We start from the raw sequence: 17,746 nt of genomic DNA, 5'->3' as shown, positions 1-17,746 counted from the left end.
GCAAAATATCAACAGATCAGAGACAAAAATGGAGTTCAGCTCACCCCCGGCCGGGGATGGCAGAACTCCCAAAAAAACAAGGCAAAACAAAAACAAAACTGAAGAGTACAAAGCAGAGCAGAAAAACTTAGCTTTGAGATGCATGAATCAGACTGGTCTCCAAGAATCCAGCAGGAAAATCACCAGCCAGGAAGAAGGGCGTCTGCAGCCTTATATCCAGTCCTCAATTCCAGCCACCCAGTCATCATCTAGCTGCCCATGTGTTTGGTAATCAGCCTCACTACCTTCCTTCACCAGAGGAGGGAGTTCATCAGACTTCAATGGTGAAGGGAAAAATGAACTCACAACAGTACCTCCCCCTTGAGGAGGGGTCACCGAACCCTCATCCATGCCACCAGGGAGATCCGGGTGAGCCCAATGAAAGGCACGCACCAATCTTTCGGCATGAATATCAGAGGCAGAGACCCAGGAATTATCCTCCTGACCATAACCCTTCCACTTAACCAAATACTGGAGTCTCCGTCTAGCCAGACGGGAATCCAGTATCTTCTCTACCTCATATTCCATGTTACCTTCAACCAATATAGGGTCAGGAGGTGCCACCACAGGAACTACTGGTTCAACAAACCTCTTCAACAAGGACTTATGAAACACATTATGAATTTTAAATGTGACAGGAAGAGCCAACCGAAAAGAGACCGGATTAATAATCTCCAAAATCTTGTAAGGTCCAATAAATCTAGGCTTAAACTTAGGAGAAGCCACCTTCATAGCGATATTTTTTGATGACAACCAAACCATATCACCCACCTTAAACTGGGGACCAACGGTCCTATGCCGGTTGGAAAACTGCTGGGCCTTTTCCTGGGAGAGAGACAACTTATCCACTACTTGGTCCCAGATCTGGTGCATTCTCTCCACCACAGTGTCAACACCTGGGCAGGCAGAAGGCTCCACCTGCCCTGAAGAAAATCGAGGGTGAAAACCAAAGTTACAAAAAAAAGGTGACATCAAAGTGGCAGAACTAGCTCTATTATTTAAAGCAAATTCGGCCAAGGGCAAAAATGAAACCCAATCATCCTGATTGGCAGAAATAAAACATCTCAAATACGACTCCAAAGTCTGGTTTGTTCTCTCCGTCTGCCCATTGGTCTGAGGGTGAAATGCAGAGGAGAAGGACAACTGAATTCCCAGCTTGGAACAGAAAGTCCTCCAAAATCTAGACACAAACTGAACTCCTCTGTCAGATACAATGTTCTCAGGAATCCCGTGCAAGCGAACCACCTGTTGCAAAAACAAGGGCACCAACTCAGAGGAAGATGGCAACTTAGGGAGTGGTACAAGATGGACCATCTTAGAGAATCTATCACAAATCACCCAAATAACAGTCATTCTCTGAGAGATAGGCATATCAGAGATAAAATCCATTGAAATATGGGTCCATGGCCTCCTGGGCACCGGCAAAGGCATCAACAAGCCACTAGAGCGAGAACAAGGTTTAGACCGGGAGCAAGTCCCACAGGACTGCACAAAATTCCTGACATCATGAGACAAGGCGGGCCACCAAAAAGACTGACTCACCAGATCTCTAGTACCAAAAATACCTGGATGACCAGCCAATGCAGAGCAATGAACTTCAGACATCACTCTCTTCCTCCACTGGTCAGGAACATACAACTTTCCACTGGGACAACGCTCAGGTTTGTCCTCCTGAAACTCTTCCAGAGCACGTCTCAAATCGGGCGAGATGGCAGAAAGAACTACCCCCTCGCCTAAGATGGTAGCAGGCTTAGTCACAACAGGAGAATCAGCAAGGAAACTCCTAGAGAGGATGTCTGCCTTGACATTCTTAGTGCCCGGAAGAAAAGAGACCACAAAATCAAAACGTGTGAAAAACAAGGCCCACCTAGCCTGTCTAGGATTCAAGCGCTTGGCCGACTCCAGGTAAATCAAATTCTTGTGGTCAGTAAGGACCACAACTTGGTGTTTGGCTCCCTCCAACCAATGTCTCCACTCCTCAAATGCCCATTTCATGGCCAACAGTTCCCAATTCCCCACATCATAGTTACGTTCGGATGGGGAGAACTTTCGGGAAAAGAAAGCACAAGGATTCATTTTAGATGTCACAGGATCTTTTTGGGACAACACCGCTCCTGCACCAATCTCAGAAGCGTCCACCTCCACCTGAAACGGGAGTGAGACATCAGGTTGCCGCAAAACCGGAGCAGAAGTGAATCTTCGCTTCAGCTCCTGAAAGGAAGAAACAGCCTCCGGAGACCAATTCAGCACATCAGCACCCTTCCTAGTCAAATCCGTCAATGGCTTGGCAATACCAGAAAAATTAGCTATAAATTTCCGATAAAAATTAGCAAAACCCAAAAACTTCTGGAGGGCCTTCAAAGAAGTGGGCTGAACCCAATCATAAATGGCCTGTACCTTGGCCGGGTCCATTTCAATAGTTAAAGGAGACAAAATAAATCCCAAAAATGAAATCCTCTGTACCCCAAAAAGGCATTTCGATCCCTTGACATACAGGGAATTCTCCCTCAAAATCCGGAACACAGTCCGAACATGTTCCACATGAGAGTCCCAATTCTTGGAGAAGATCAAAATATCATCCAGATAGATAATCAAAAATGTATCCACAAAGTCTGGGAATATATCGTTCATGAAGCACTGGAAGACAGAAGGTGCATTAGTGAGCCCAAAAGGCATCACCAGGTACTCAAAATGTCCCTCCGGAGTATTAAACGCCGTCTTCCATTCATCCCCATGCTTAATGCGAATCAGATTATACGCCCCCTTGAGGTCAAGCTTGGTAAACCAGCAAGCACCTTTAACTCTGGAGAATAGATCAGAAATCAGGGGTAACGGATACTGATATTTAACAGTAATTTTGTTGAGGGCATGATAGTCAATACAAGGCCTTAATGAACCATCCTCTTTAGCCACGAAAAAAAAAACAGCACCTAAGGGAGAAGAGGATGGTCTAATATGACCCTTCTCCAATGCCTCCTTAATATAGGATCGCATAGCCTCGTGCTCGGGTACAGATAAATTGAAAAGCTGACCCTTGGGGAATTTACACCCCGGGTTCAGCTCAATTGCACAGTCATAACTCCTATGAGGAGGCAAAGACGCAGACTCATTCTCACTAAATCCATCATAAAAGTCCGCCAAATAGTCAGGAACATCATGCGACAGGGGAGAGGTGGAGAAAACAGGAGCATCACTAAGGGCACACCGACAACCCCAACTCACCACAGACAAAGATTTCCAATCCAGAACTGGATTATGAATTTGTAACCAGGGAAACCCCAGAACAATGGTATCATGCAAATTATGCAACACCAAAAATCTGCAATTTTCTTGATGGTCTGGGGCGACCCGCATTACCACCTGGGTCCAAAACTGAGGTTTATTCTTTGCCAAAGGAGCAGCATCAATACCCCTCAAAGGGATAGGCGTCCGCAGAGGTGTCATAGGAAATCCACAACGTTTAGCAAAATCCAAGTCCATCAGGTTAAGAGCTGCTCCTGAATCCACAAAAGCCTTGGCGGAAAATGTGGACAGGGAGCAGATCAGAGTAATTGCCAGAAGAAACTTAGGTTGAACACCACCCACAGAAAACGTGTGTGCACAACGTTTCTCTCGTTTAGGACAGACAGAAATAATATGCGAGGCATCTCCACAAAAAAAACACAGCTTATTACGCCTTCTGAACTCCTGACGCTGCTCCCTGGACAAAACTCTATCACATTGCATAGGTTCAGACATTTATTCAACAGGTGGCAACACCTCTCGTGCAGCCCTGCGTTCACGTAACCGCCGATCCACCGCCCACTTTCGGAATTTTTGACAGTACAACTCTGCCGAATCCCGACCTTGGCTTAATGCCAACAGGGTCTTTTCAGCCTGATCAATAGCATTAGGTTCATCATACAACAACCCCAAGGCTTGAAAAAATGCGTTCACATTAGTCAGAATAGGATCATCAGGTTTTAAAGAAAACGCCCAATCCTGGGGATCGCAGCAAAGAGATGACAATTTTAACCTGCTGCGTGGAGTTCCCCGACGAGTTAGGCTTCAAGGCAAAAAATAATTTACAATTATTCTTGAAATTCAAGAATTTAGACCGATCCCCCAAAAATACATCAGGAGTAGGAATCTTTGGTTCAGCAGCATGTGAATGAGCAAGATAGGTGGAAATTCCCCGCACTTCAGCAGCGAGCTGCTCCACACGATCAGACAATTGCTTCATCTCCATTGAGAGAAAAATTCCTCCTACGGCCTCAGAGATATAGAGGAAAAAATATGCACACAAAAAAAAAAAATTCTGACACCTTTCTTTTTTTTTTTTTTTTTTTTTTTTTACAATTCTCTCCTGCTATTGAGTACCCTAGGATCTGCGGTATGGCTGGTGATTCTGTTATGATGAGTCACCGAAGGAGGAAAAAACAAAATACCAGCTAAGTCCAGAAAAACCAGAGAGGTTGGCAGCTATCGGATTGCAGACCCCTGAACCTATCACAACAACTAGCAGTAGCCGTGGGGGGTTCTTACAGTGCCCTAGACCCCTCGATCACAGCCGGAGAACTATATAGCCTAAAGACAGAAAGGGGAAAAACTAAACTGCCCCAGAGCAGACCCCAAAGCAATAGGCAGCCCCCAACATATAATGATGGTGAAGCAAGATGAAAACACTAACACAGATAGAAAGATAGGTTGAGCAAATTATGGGGCCCAAGCTAACTACATAGGACAGGATAGGAAAGCTGCTGTCTGCCATCCGCAAAACCCTATCAAAATGAGCCAACCGACTGATAGGAAAAACAGGCCCTGAAGTCGCTAGGCTTCAAAAGACTATATCAGCACTCAGGTATATTCTTTAGACAGAGCAAAATATCAACAGATCTGAGACAAAAATGGAGTTCAACTCACCCCCGGCCGGGGATGGCAGAACTCCCAAAAAACAAGGCAAAACAAAACAAAACTGAAGAGTACAAAGCAGAGCAGAAAAACTTAGCTTTGAGATGCAGGAATCAGACTGGTCTCCAAGAATCCAGCAGGAAAATCACCAGCCAGGAAGAAGGGCGTCGGCAGCCTTATATCCAGTCCTCAATTCCAGCCACCCAGTCATCATCTAGCTGCCCATGTGTTTGGTAATCAGCCTCACTACCTTCCTTCACCAGAGGAGGGAGTTCATCAGACCTCAATGGTGAAGGGAAAAATGAACTCACAACACCCATCACACACAGAGTATAAATGCAGCCACCCACACACAGTGTATAATACAGCCCCACATACACATAGAGTATAATACAGCCCCATCACACACAGAGTATAATGCAGCCACCCACACACAGAGTATAATACAGCCCCATCACACACAGAGCATAATACAGCACCACACACAGAGTATAATACAACCCCACACACAGAGTATAATACAACCCCACACACATAGAGTATAATACAGCCCCACACACATAGAGTATAATGCAGCCACCCACACACAGAGTATAATACAGCCCCACACACATAGAGTATAATACAGCCCCATCACACACAGAGTATAATACAGCCCCATCCAGCCCCATCACACACAGAGTATAATGCAGCCCCCCACACATACACACAGAGTATAATGCAGCCCCACACACACATAGAGTATAATACAGCCCCATCACACACAGAGTATAATGCAGCCACACACAGAGTGTAATACAGCCCCATCACACACAGAGTATAATGCAGCCACCCACACAGAGTATAATACAGCCCCACACACAGAGTATAACAGTCACACACAGTATAATGCAGCCCCCTACACAGAGTATAATGCAGCCCCCCACACACATAGAGTATAAAACAGTCACACACAGATTATAATGCAACCCCCACACACAAAGTATAATACAGCTCCCCCACACAGAGTATAAAGCAGAACCCCACACACAGAGTATAATACGGTAACATACAGTGTATAATGCAGACCCCCCAACCACTGAGTATAATGCTGTCACACACAGACTATAATCCAGTCCCCCCACACACAGAGTATAATACCGCCCCACACACAGAGTATAATGCAGCCCCATCACACACAGAGTATAATGCAGCCACCCACACAGAGTATAATACAGCCCCACACACATAGAGTATAATAAAGTCACACACAGTATAATGCAGTCCCCTACACAGAGTATAATGCAGCCCCCCCACACACATATATATATACATAAATATATATATATATATATATATAAATATATATACAGTATATATATATATACACACACACACACTAGACTGTGAAGCAGATAGGACGAGTCACCTACAGTCACTGGCACTGACTGCTCTCTCCCCATTAGGATTTCAGGCCCGGGCCCTGCTCCTGTCGCTGCTCCTCTTGTCTCTCCTGTTATTGGCCTCCAGTATTGGACTTGCAGTAAAGTGTAAGTAACGTTTCACTGATGAAAAGATGTATATGGAATAACTGGAATGTCCAAGCAAGTTTATTAAACGGCGTAAGCTGCTCTGGATAGAAAAAAAAAACCAAATGAGCAGCCGCATCCGTCACAAAGTCACAAGCAGAAAATCCACAGTCCGTACAGCACTGCGGGTCCGCCCGATGGGTCAGTGCCTTCACCAACACACACATGGAGGTCTCCTCACCTGCAGCCACAGACACTGAATGAGGCAAGTGGCCTCCATTTCATCTGCCAAACCACTGCCCTGGGGAGGGGATATGTGAGCCGTCATTCCCACCCATCTCTTATGACCGCTCGATAAACCCAGTCCAGGATTGGCCTAATAACTCTCTCAGCACAATCTGTGCTGGAGCATACCTCCGAGCTCACATAACCACAGCTACCAGCCGAAATGACACATATCTCCCCTCCAGGACTCGTCTTACTCCACATATTGCTACAATTCATTGAACAAATAATACTTTTATACAATACTAATATATTATCATTACTATATATCAGCTCCTCACCCATGGGTGACACATTCCCTTACTCCTCTCTAGTCTTATCATTATTACATATCAGCTCCTCACACATGGGTGACACATTCCCTTACTCCTCTCTAGTCTTATCATTATTACATATCAGCTCCTCACCCATGGGTGACACATTCCCTTACTCCTCTCTAGTCTTATCATTATTACATATCACCTCCTCACCCATGGGTGACACATTCCCTTACTCCTCTCTAGTCTTATCATTATTACATATCAGCTCCTCACCCATGGGTGACACATTCCCTTACTCCTCTCTAGTCTTATCATTATTACATATCAGCTCCTCACACATGGGTGACACATTCCCTTACTCCTCTCTAGTCTTATCATTATTACATATCACCTCCTCACACATGGGTGACACATTCCCTTACTCCTCTCTAGTCTTATCATTATTACATATCAGCTCCTCACACATGGGTGACACATTCCCTTACTCCTCTCTAGTCTTATCATTATTACATATCAACTCCTCACCCATGGGTGACACATTCCCTTACTCCTCTCTAGTCTTATCATTATTACATATCAGCTCCTTACCCATGGGTGACACATTCCCTTACTCCTCTCTAGTCTTATCATTATTACATATCAGCTCCTCACACATGGGTGACACATTCCCTTACTCCTCTCTAGTCTTATCATTATTACATATCAGCTCCTCACCCATGGGTGACACATTCCCTTACTCCTCTCTAGTCTTATCATTATTACATATCAGCTCCTCACACATGGGTGACACATTCCCTTACTCCTCTCTAGTCTTATCATTATTACATATCAGCTCCTCACCCATGGGTGACACATTCCCTTACTCCTCTCTAGTCTTATCATTATTACATATCAGATCCTCACCCATGGATGACACATTCCCTTACTCCTCTCTAGTCTTATCATTATTACATATCAGCTTCTCACCCATAGGTGACACATTCCCTTACTCCTCTCTAGTCTTATCATTATTACATATCAGCTCCTCACCCATGGGTGACACATTCCCTTACTCCTCTCTAGTCTTATCATTATTACATATCAGCTCCTCACACATGGGTGACACATTCCCTTACTCCTCTCTAGTCTTATCATTATTACATATCAGATCCTCACCCATGGGTGACACATTCCCTTCCTCCTCTCTAGTCTTATCATTATTACATAACAGCTCCTCACACATGGGTGACACATTCCCTTACTCCTCTCTAGTCTTATCATTATTACATATCAGCTCCTCACACATGGGTGACACATTCCCTTACTCCTCTCTAGTCTTATCATTATTACATAACAGCTCCTCACACATGGGTGACACATTCCCTTACTCCTCTCTAGTCTTATCCTTATTACATATCAGCTCCTCACACATGGGTGGCACATTCCCTTACTCCTCTCTAGTCTTATCATTATTACATATCAGCTCCTCACCCATGGGTGACACATTCCCTTACTCCTCTCTAGTTTTATCATTATTACATATCAGCTCCTCACACATGGGTGACACATTCCCTTACTCCTCTCTAGTCTTATCATTATTACATATCAGCTCCTCACACATGGGTGACACATTCCCTTACTCCTCTCTAGTCTTATCATTATTACATATCAGCTCCTCACACATGGGTGACACATTCCCTTACTCCTCTCTAGTCTTATCATTATTACATATCAGCTCCTCACACATGGGTGACACATTCCCTTATTCCTCTCTAGTCTTATCATTATTACATATCAGCTCCTCACCCATTGGTGACACATTCCCTTACTCCTCTCTAGTCTTATCATTATTACATATCAGCTCCTCACACATGGGTGACACATTCCCTAACTCCTTTCTAGTCTTATCATTATTACATATCAGCTCCTCACCCATGGGTGACACATTCCCTTACTCCTCTCTAGTCTTATCATTATTACATATCAGCTCATCGCCCATGGGTGACACATTCTCTTAATCCTCTCTAGTCATATCATTATTACATATCAGCTCATCGCCCATGGGTGACACATTCTCTTACTCCTCTCTAGTCATTTCATTATTACATATCAGCTCCTCACACATGGGTGATACATTCCCTTACTCCACTCTAGTCTTATCATTATTACACATCAGCTCCTCACCCATGAGTGACACATTCCCTTACTCCACTCTAGTCTTATCATTATTACACATCAGCTCCTCACCCATGGGAGACACATTCCCTTACTCCTCTCTAGTCTTATCATTATTACATATCAGCTCCTCACCCATGGGTGATACATTCCCTTACTCCTCTCTAGTCTTATCATTATTACATATCACCTTCTCACCCATGGGTGACACATTCCCTTACTCCTCTCTAGTCTTATCATTATTTCATATCAGCTTCTCACCCATGGGTGACACATTCCCTTACTCCTCTCTAGTCTTATCATTATTACATATCAGCTCCTCACCCATGGGTGACACATTCCCTTACTCCACTGTAGTCTTATCATTATTACACATCAGCTCCTCACCCATGGTTGATACATTCCCTTACTCCTCTCTAGTCTTATCATTATTAAATATCAGCTCCTCACCCATGGGTGATACATTCCCTTACTCCTCTCTAGTCTTATCATTATTACATATCAGCTCCTCACCCATGGGTGATATATTCCCTTACTCCTCTCTAGTCTTATCATTATTACACATTAGCTCCTCACACATGGGTGACACATTCCATTACTCCTCTCTAGTCTTATCATTATTACACATTAGCTCCTCACACATGGGTGACACATTCCCTTACTCCTCTCTAGTCTTATCATTATAACATATCAGGTCCTCACCCATGGGTGACACATTCCCTTACTCCTCTCTAGTCTTATCATTATTACATATCAGCTCCTCACCCATGGGTGACACATTCCCTTACTCCTCTCTAGTCTTATCATTATTACATATCAGCTTCTCACCCATGGGTGACACATTCCCTTACTCCTCTCTAGTCTTATCATTATTACATATCAGCTCCTCACACATGGGTGACACATTCCCTTACTCCTCTCTAGTGATATCATTATTACATATCAGGTCCTCACCCATGGGTGACACATTCCCTTACTCCTCTCTAGTCTTATCATTATTACATATCAGCTCCTCACACATGGGTGACACATTCCCTTACTCCTCTCTAGTCTTATCATTATTACATATCAGGTCCTCACCCATGGGTGACACATTCCCTTACTCCTCTCTAGTCTTATCATTATTACATATCACCTCCTCACCCATGGGTGACACATTCCCTTACTCCACTGTAGTCTTATCATTATTACACATCAGCTCCTCACCCATGGTTGATACATTCCCTTACTCCTCTCTAGTCTTATCATTATTACATATCACCTCCTCACCCATGGGTGACACATTCCCTTACTCCACTGAAGTCTTATCATTATTACACATCAGCTCCTCACCCATGGGTGATACATTCCCTTACTCCTCTCTAGTCTTATCATTATTAAATATCAGCTCCTCACACATGGGTGACACATTCCCTTACTCCTCTCTAGTCTTATCATTATTACATATCAGCTCCTCACACATGGGTGACACATTCCCTTACTCCTCTCTAGTCTTATCATTATTACACATTAGCTCCTCACACATGGGTGACACATTCCCTTACTCCTCTCTAGTGTTATCATTATTACATATCAGGTCCTCACACATGGGTGACACATTCCCTTTCTCCTCTCTAGTCTTATCATTATTACATATCAGCTTCTCACCCATGGGTGACACATTCCCTTACTCCTCTCTAGTCTTATCATTATTACATATCAGCTTCTCACCCATGGGTGACACATTCCCTTACTCCTCTCTAGTGTTATCATTATTACATATCAGCTCCTCACACATGGGTGACACATTCCCTTACTCCTCTCTAGTCTTATCATTATTACATATCAGCTCCTCACACATGGGTGACACATTCCCTTACTCCTCTCTAGTCTTATCATTACTACATATCAGCTCCTCACACATGGGTGACACATTCCCTTACTCCACTGAAGTCTTATCATTATTACACATCAGCTCCTCACCCATGGGTGATACATTCCCTTACTCCTCTCTAGTCTTATCATTATTAAATATCAGCTCCTCACCCATGGGTGATACATTCCCTTACTCCTCTCTAGTCTTATCATTATTACATATCAGCTCCTCACCCATGGGTGATACATTCCATTACTCCTCTCTAGTCTTATCATTATTACACATTAGCTCCTCACACATGGGTGACACATTCCCTTACTCCTCTCTAGTCTTATCAATATTACATATCAGGTCCTCACCCATGGGTGACACATTCCCTTACTCCTCTCTAGTCTTATCATTATTACATATCAGCTCCTCACCCATGGGTGACACATTACCTTACTCCTCTCTAGTCTTATCATTATTATATATCACCTCCTCAAACATGGGTGACACATTCCCTTACTCCTCTCTAGTCTTATCATTATTACATATCAGCTCCTCACCCATGGGTGACACATTCCCTTACTCCTCTCTAGTCTTATCATTATTACATATCAGCTCCTCACCCATGGGTGACACATTCCCTTACTCCTCTCTAGTCTTATCATTATTATATATCACCTCCTCAAACATGGGTGACACATTCCCTTACTCCTCTCTAGTCTTATCATTATTACATATCAGCTCCTCACACATTGGTGACACATTCCCTTACTCCTTTCTAGTGTTATCATTATTACATATCAGGTCCTCACACATGGGTGACACATTCCCTTACTCCTCTCTAGTCTTATCATTATTACATATCAGCTCCTCACCCATGGGTGACACATTCCCTTACTCCTCTCTAGTCTTATCATTACTACACATCAGCTCCTCACTCATGGGTGACACATTCCCTTACTCCTCTCTAGTCTTATCATTAATACATATCAGGTCCTCACACATGGGTGACACATTCCCTTACTCCTCTCTAGTCTTATCATTATTACATATCAGGTCCTCACACATGGGTGACACATTCCCTTACTCCTCTCTAGTCTTATCATTATTACATATCAGCTCCTCACACATGGGTGACACATTCCCTTACCCCTCTCTAGTCTTATCATTATTACATATCAGCTCCTCACACATGGGTGACACATTCCCTTACTCCTCTCTAGTGTTATCATTATTACATATCAGCTCCTCACACATGGGTGACACATTCCCTTACCCCTCTCTAGTCTTATCATTATTACATATCAGCTCCTCACACATGGGTGACACATTCCCTTACTCCTCTCTAGTGTTATCATTATTACATATCAGGTCCTCACACATGGGTGACACATTCCCTTACTCCTCTCTAGTCTTATCATTATTACATATCAGCTCCTCACACATGGGTGACACATTCCCTTACCCCTCTCTAGTCTTATCATTATTACATATCAGCTCCTCACACATGGGTGACACATTCCCTTACTCCTCTCTAGTCTTATCATTATTACATATCAGCTCCTCACACATTGGTGACACATTCCCTTACTCCTCTCTAGTCTTATCATTATTACATATCAGCTCCTCACACATGGGTGACACATTCCCTTACTCCTCTCTAGTGTTATCATTATTACATATCAGGTCCTCACACATGGGTGACACATTCCCTTTCTCCTCTCTAGTCTTATCATTATTACATATCAGCTTCTCACCCATGGGTGACACATTCCCTTACTCCTCTCTAGTCTTATCATTATTACATATCAGCTTCTCACCCATGGGTGACACATTCCCTTACTCCTCTCTAGTGTTATCATTATTACATATCAGCTCCTCACACATGGGTGACACATTCCCTTACTCCTCTCGTCTTATCATTATTACATATCAGCTCCTCACACATGGGTGACACATTCCCTTACTCCTCTCTAGTCTTATCATTACTACATATCAGCTCCTCACACATGGGTGACACATTCCCTTACTCCTTTCTAGTGTTATCATTATTACATATCAGCTCATCGCCCATGGGTGACACATTCCATTACTCCTCTCTAGTCTTATCATTATTACATATCAGCTCCTCACACATGGGTGACACATTCCCTTACTCCACTGAAGTCTTATCATTATTACACATCAGCTCCTCACCCATGGGTGATACATTCCCTTACTCCTCTCTAGTCTTATCATTATTAAATATCAGCTCCTCACCCATGGGTGATACATTCCCTTACTCCTCTCTAGTCTTATCATTATTACATATCAGCTCCTCACCCATGGGTGATACATTCCATTACTCCTCTCTAGTCTTATCATTATTACACATTAGCTCCTCACACATGGGTGACACATTCCCTTACTCCTCTCTAGTCTTATCAATATTACATATCAGGTCCTCACCCATGGGTGACACATTCCCTTACTCCTCTCTAGTCTTATCATTATTACATATCAGCTCCTCACCCATGGGTGACACATTCCCTTACTCCTCTCTAGTCTTATCATTATTATATATCACCTCCTCAAACATGGGTGACACATTCCCTTACTCCTCTCTAGTCTTATCATTATTACATATCAGCTCCTCACCCATGGGTGACACATTCCCTTACTCCTCTCTAGTCTTATCATTATTACATATCAGCTTCTCACCCATGGGTGACACATTCCCTTACTCCTCTCTAGTCTTATCATTATTACACATCAGCTCCTCACACATGGGTGACACATTCCCTTACTCCTTTCTAGTGTTATCATTATTACATATCAGGTCCTCACACATGGGTGACACATTCCCTTACTCCTCTCTAGTCTTATCATTACTACACATCAGCTCCTCACCCATGGGTGACACATTCCCTTACTCCTCTCTAGTCTTATCATTATTACATATCAGCTTCTCACCCATGGGTGACACATTCCCTTACTCCTCTCTAGTCTTATCATTATTACATATCAGCTCCTCACACATGGGTGACATATTCCCTTACTCCTTTCTAGTGTTATCATTATTACATATCAGCTCCTCACACATGGGTGACACATTCCCTTACTCCTTTCTAGTGTTATCATTATTACATATCAGGTCCTCACACATGGGTGACACATTCCCTTACTCCTCTCTAGTCTTATCATTAATACATATCAGGTCCTCACACATGGGTGACACATTCCCTTACTACTCTCTAGTCTTATCATTATTACATATCAGGTCCTCACACATGGGTGACACATTCCCTTACTCCTCTCTAGTCTTATCATTATTACATATCAGCTCCTCACACATGGGTGACACATTCCCTTACCCCTCTCTAGTCTTATCATTATTACATATCAGCTCCTCACACATGGGTGACACATTCCCTTACTCCTCTCTAGTGTTATCATTATTACATATCAGCTCCTCACACATGGGTGACACATTCCCTTACCCCTCTCTAGTCTTATCATTATTACATATCAGCTCCTCACACATGGGTGACACATTCCCTTACTCCTCTCTAGTGTTATCATTATTACATATCAGGTCCTCACACATGGGTGACACATTCCCTTACTCCTCTCTAGTCTTATCATTATTACATATCAGCTCCTCACACATGGGTGACACATTCCCTTACCCCTCTCTAGTCTTATCATTATTACATATCAGCTCCTCACACATGGGTGACACATTCCCTTACTCCTCTCTAGTCTTATCATTATTACATATCAGGTCCTCACACATTGGTGACACATTCCCTTACTCCTCTCTAATCTTATCATTATTACATATCAGCTCCTCACACATGGGTGACACATTCCCTTACTCCTCTCTAGTGTTATCATTATTACATATCAGGTCCTCACACATGGGTGACACATTCCCTTTCTCCTCTCTAGTCTTATCATTATTACATATCAGCTTCTCACCCATGGGTGACACATTCCCTTACTCCTCTCTAGTCTTATCATTATTACATATCAGCTTCTCACCCATGGGTGACACATTCCCTTACTCCTCTCTAGTGTTATCATTATTACATATCAGCTCCTCACACATGGGTGACACATTCCCTTACTCCTCTCTAGTCTTATCATTATTACATATCAGGTCCTCACACATGGGTGACACATTCCCTTACTCCTCTCTAGTCTTATCATTATTACATATCAGCTCCTCACACATGGGTGACACATTCCCTTACTCCTCTCTAGTCTTATCATTACTACATATCAGCTCCTCACACATGGGTGACACATTCCCTTACTCCTTTCTAGTGTTATCATTATTACATATCAGCTCATCGCCCATGGGTGACACATTCCATTACTCCTCTCTAGTCTTATCATTATTACACATCAGCTCCTCACACATGGGTGACACATTCCCTTACTCCTCTCTAGTCTTATCATTATTACATATCAGCTCCTCACCCATGGGTGACACATTCCCTTACTTCTTTCTAGTGTTATCATTATTACATATCAGCTCATCGCCCATGGGTGACACATTCCCTTACTCCTCTCTAGTCTTATCATTATTACATATCAGCTCCTCACACATGGGTGACACATTCCCTTACTCCTCTCTAGTCTTATCATTATTACATATCAGCTCCTCACACATGGGTGACACATTCCCTTACTCCTTTCTAGTGTTATCATTATTACATATCAGCTCATCGCCCATGGGTGACACATTCCCTTACTCCTCTCTAGTCTTATCATTATTACATATCAGCTCCTCACACATGGGTGACACATTCCCTTACTCCTCTCTAATCTTATCATTATTACATATCAGCTTCTCACCCATGGGTGACACATTCCCTTACTCCTCTCTAGTCTTATCATTATTACATATCAGCTCCTGACACATGGGTGACACATTCCATTACTCCTCTCTAGTCTTATCATTATTACATATCAGCTTCTCACCCATGGGTGACACATTCCCTTACTCCTCTCTAGTGTTATCATTATTACATATCAGCTCCTCACACATGGGTGACACATTCCCTTACTCCTCTCTAGTCTTATCATTATTACATATCAGGTCCTCACACATGGGTGACACATTCCCTTACTCCTCTCTAGTCTTATCATTATTACATATCAGCTCCTCACACATGGGTGACACATTCCCTTACTCCTCTCTAGTCTTATCATTACTACATATCAGCTCCTCACACATGGGTGACACATTCCCTTACTCCTTTCTAGTGTTATCATTATTACATATCAGCTCATCGCCCATGGGTGACACATTCCATTACTCCTCTCTAGTCTTATCATTATTACACATCAGCTCCTCACACATGGGTGACACATTCCCTTACTCCTCTCTAGTCTTATCATTATTACATATCAGCTCCTCACCCATGGGTGACACATTCCCTTACTTCTTTCTAGTGTTATCATTATTACATATCAGCTCATCGCCCATGGGTGACACATTCCCTTACTCCTCTCTAGTCTTATCATTATTACATATCAGCTCCTCACACATGGGTGACACATTCCCTTACTCCTCTCTAGTCTTATCATTATTACATATCAGCTCCTCACACATGGGTGACACATTCCCTTACTCCTTTCTAGTGTTATCATTATTACATATCAGCTCATCGCCCATGGGTGACACATTCCCTTACTCCTCTCTAGTCTTATCATTATTACATATCAGCTCCTCACACATGGGTGACACATTCCCTTACTCCTCTCTAGTCTTATCATTATTACATATCAGCTTCTCACCCATGGGTGACACATTCCCTTACTCCTCTCTAGTCTTATCATTATTACATATCAGCTCCTGACACATGGGTGACACATTCCATTACTCCTCTCTAGTCTTATCATTATTACATATCAGCTTCTCTCCCATGGGTGACACATTCCCTTACTCCTCTCTAGTCTTATCATTATTACATATCAGCTCCTCACACATGGGTGACACATTCCCTTACTCCTTTCTAGTGTTATCATTATTACATATCAGGTCCTCACACATGGGTGACACATTCCCTTACTCCTCTCTAGTCTTATCATTACTACACATCAGCTCCTCACCCATGGGTGACACATTCCCTTACTACTCTCTAGTCTTATCATTATTACATATCAGCTCCTCACCCATGGTTGATACATTCCCTTACTCCTCTCTAGTCTTATCATTACTACATATCAGCTCCTCACACATGGGTGACACATTCCCTTACTCCTCTCTAGTCTTATCATTATTACATATCAGCTCCTCACACATGGGTGACACATTCCCTTACTCCTCTCTAGTCTTATCATTATTACATATCAGCTCCTCACCCATGGGTGACACATTCCCTTACTCCTCTCTAGTCTTATCATTAATACATATCAGGTCCTCACACATGGGTGACACATTCCCTTACTCCTCTCTAGTCTTATCATTATTACATATCAGGTCCTCACACATGGGTGACACATTCCCTTACTCCTCTCTAGTCTTATCATTATTACATATCAGCTCCTCACACATTGGTGACACATTCCCTTACCCCTCTCTAGTCTTATCATTATTACATATCAGCTCCTCACACATGGGTGACACATTCCCTTACTCCTCTCTAGTGTTATCATTATTACATATCAGCTCCTCACACATGGCTGACACATTCCCTTACCCCTCTCTAGTCTTATCATTATTACATATCAGCTCCTCACACATGGGTGACACATTCCCTTACTCCTCTCTAGTG

At 43.0% G+C, this 17,746-nt stretch overlaps 1 protein-coding gene across 1 annotated transcript in view; it reads left to right on the top strand.

Moving 5' to 3' along the window:
- Window positions 1–17,746, top strand: part of LOC141074888 (C-type lectin domain family 12 member B-like) — a 209,760-nt gene that overhangs the window by 28,200 nt on the left and 163,814 nt on the right. The window contains exon 3 of the mRNA XM_073562196.1: window positions 6,375–6,458. Within this exon, the coding sequence (XP_073418297.1) occupies window positions 6,375–6,458 (84 nt within the window). The remainder of the gene's footprint in view (window positions 1–6,374; window positions 6,459–17,746) is intronic.

The sequence above is a fragment of the Dendrobates tinctorius genome, unplaced genomic scaffold (genome assembly GCF_039654945.1).
Source record: "Dendrobates tinctorius isolate UK_male_01 unplaced genomic scaffold, ASM3965494v1 ptg000342l, whole genome shotgun sequence".
Taxonomy (NCBI): Eukaryota; Metazoa; Chordata; class Amphibia; order Anura; family Dendrobatidae; genus Dendrobates; species Dendrobates tinctorius.
Note: the sequence above shows the minus strand (reverse complement) of the source record. Positions and strands in the feature narration are given on the sequence as shown.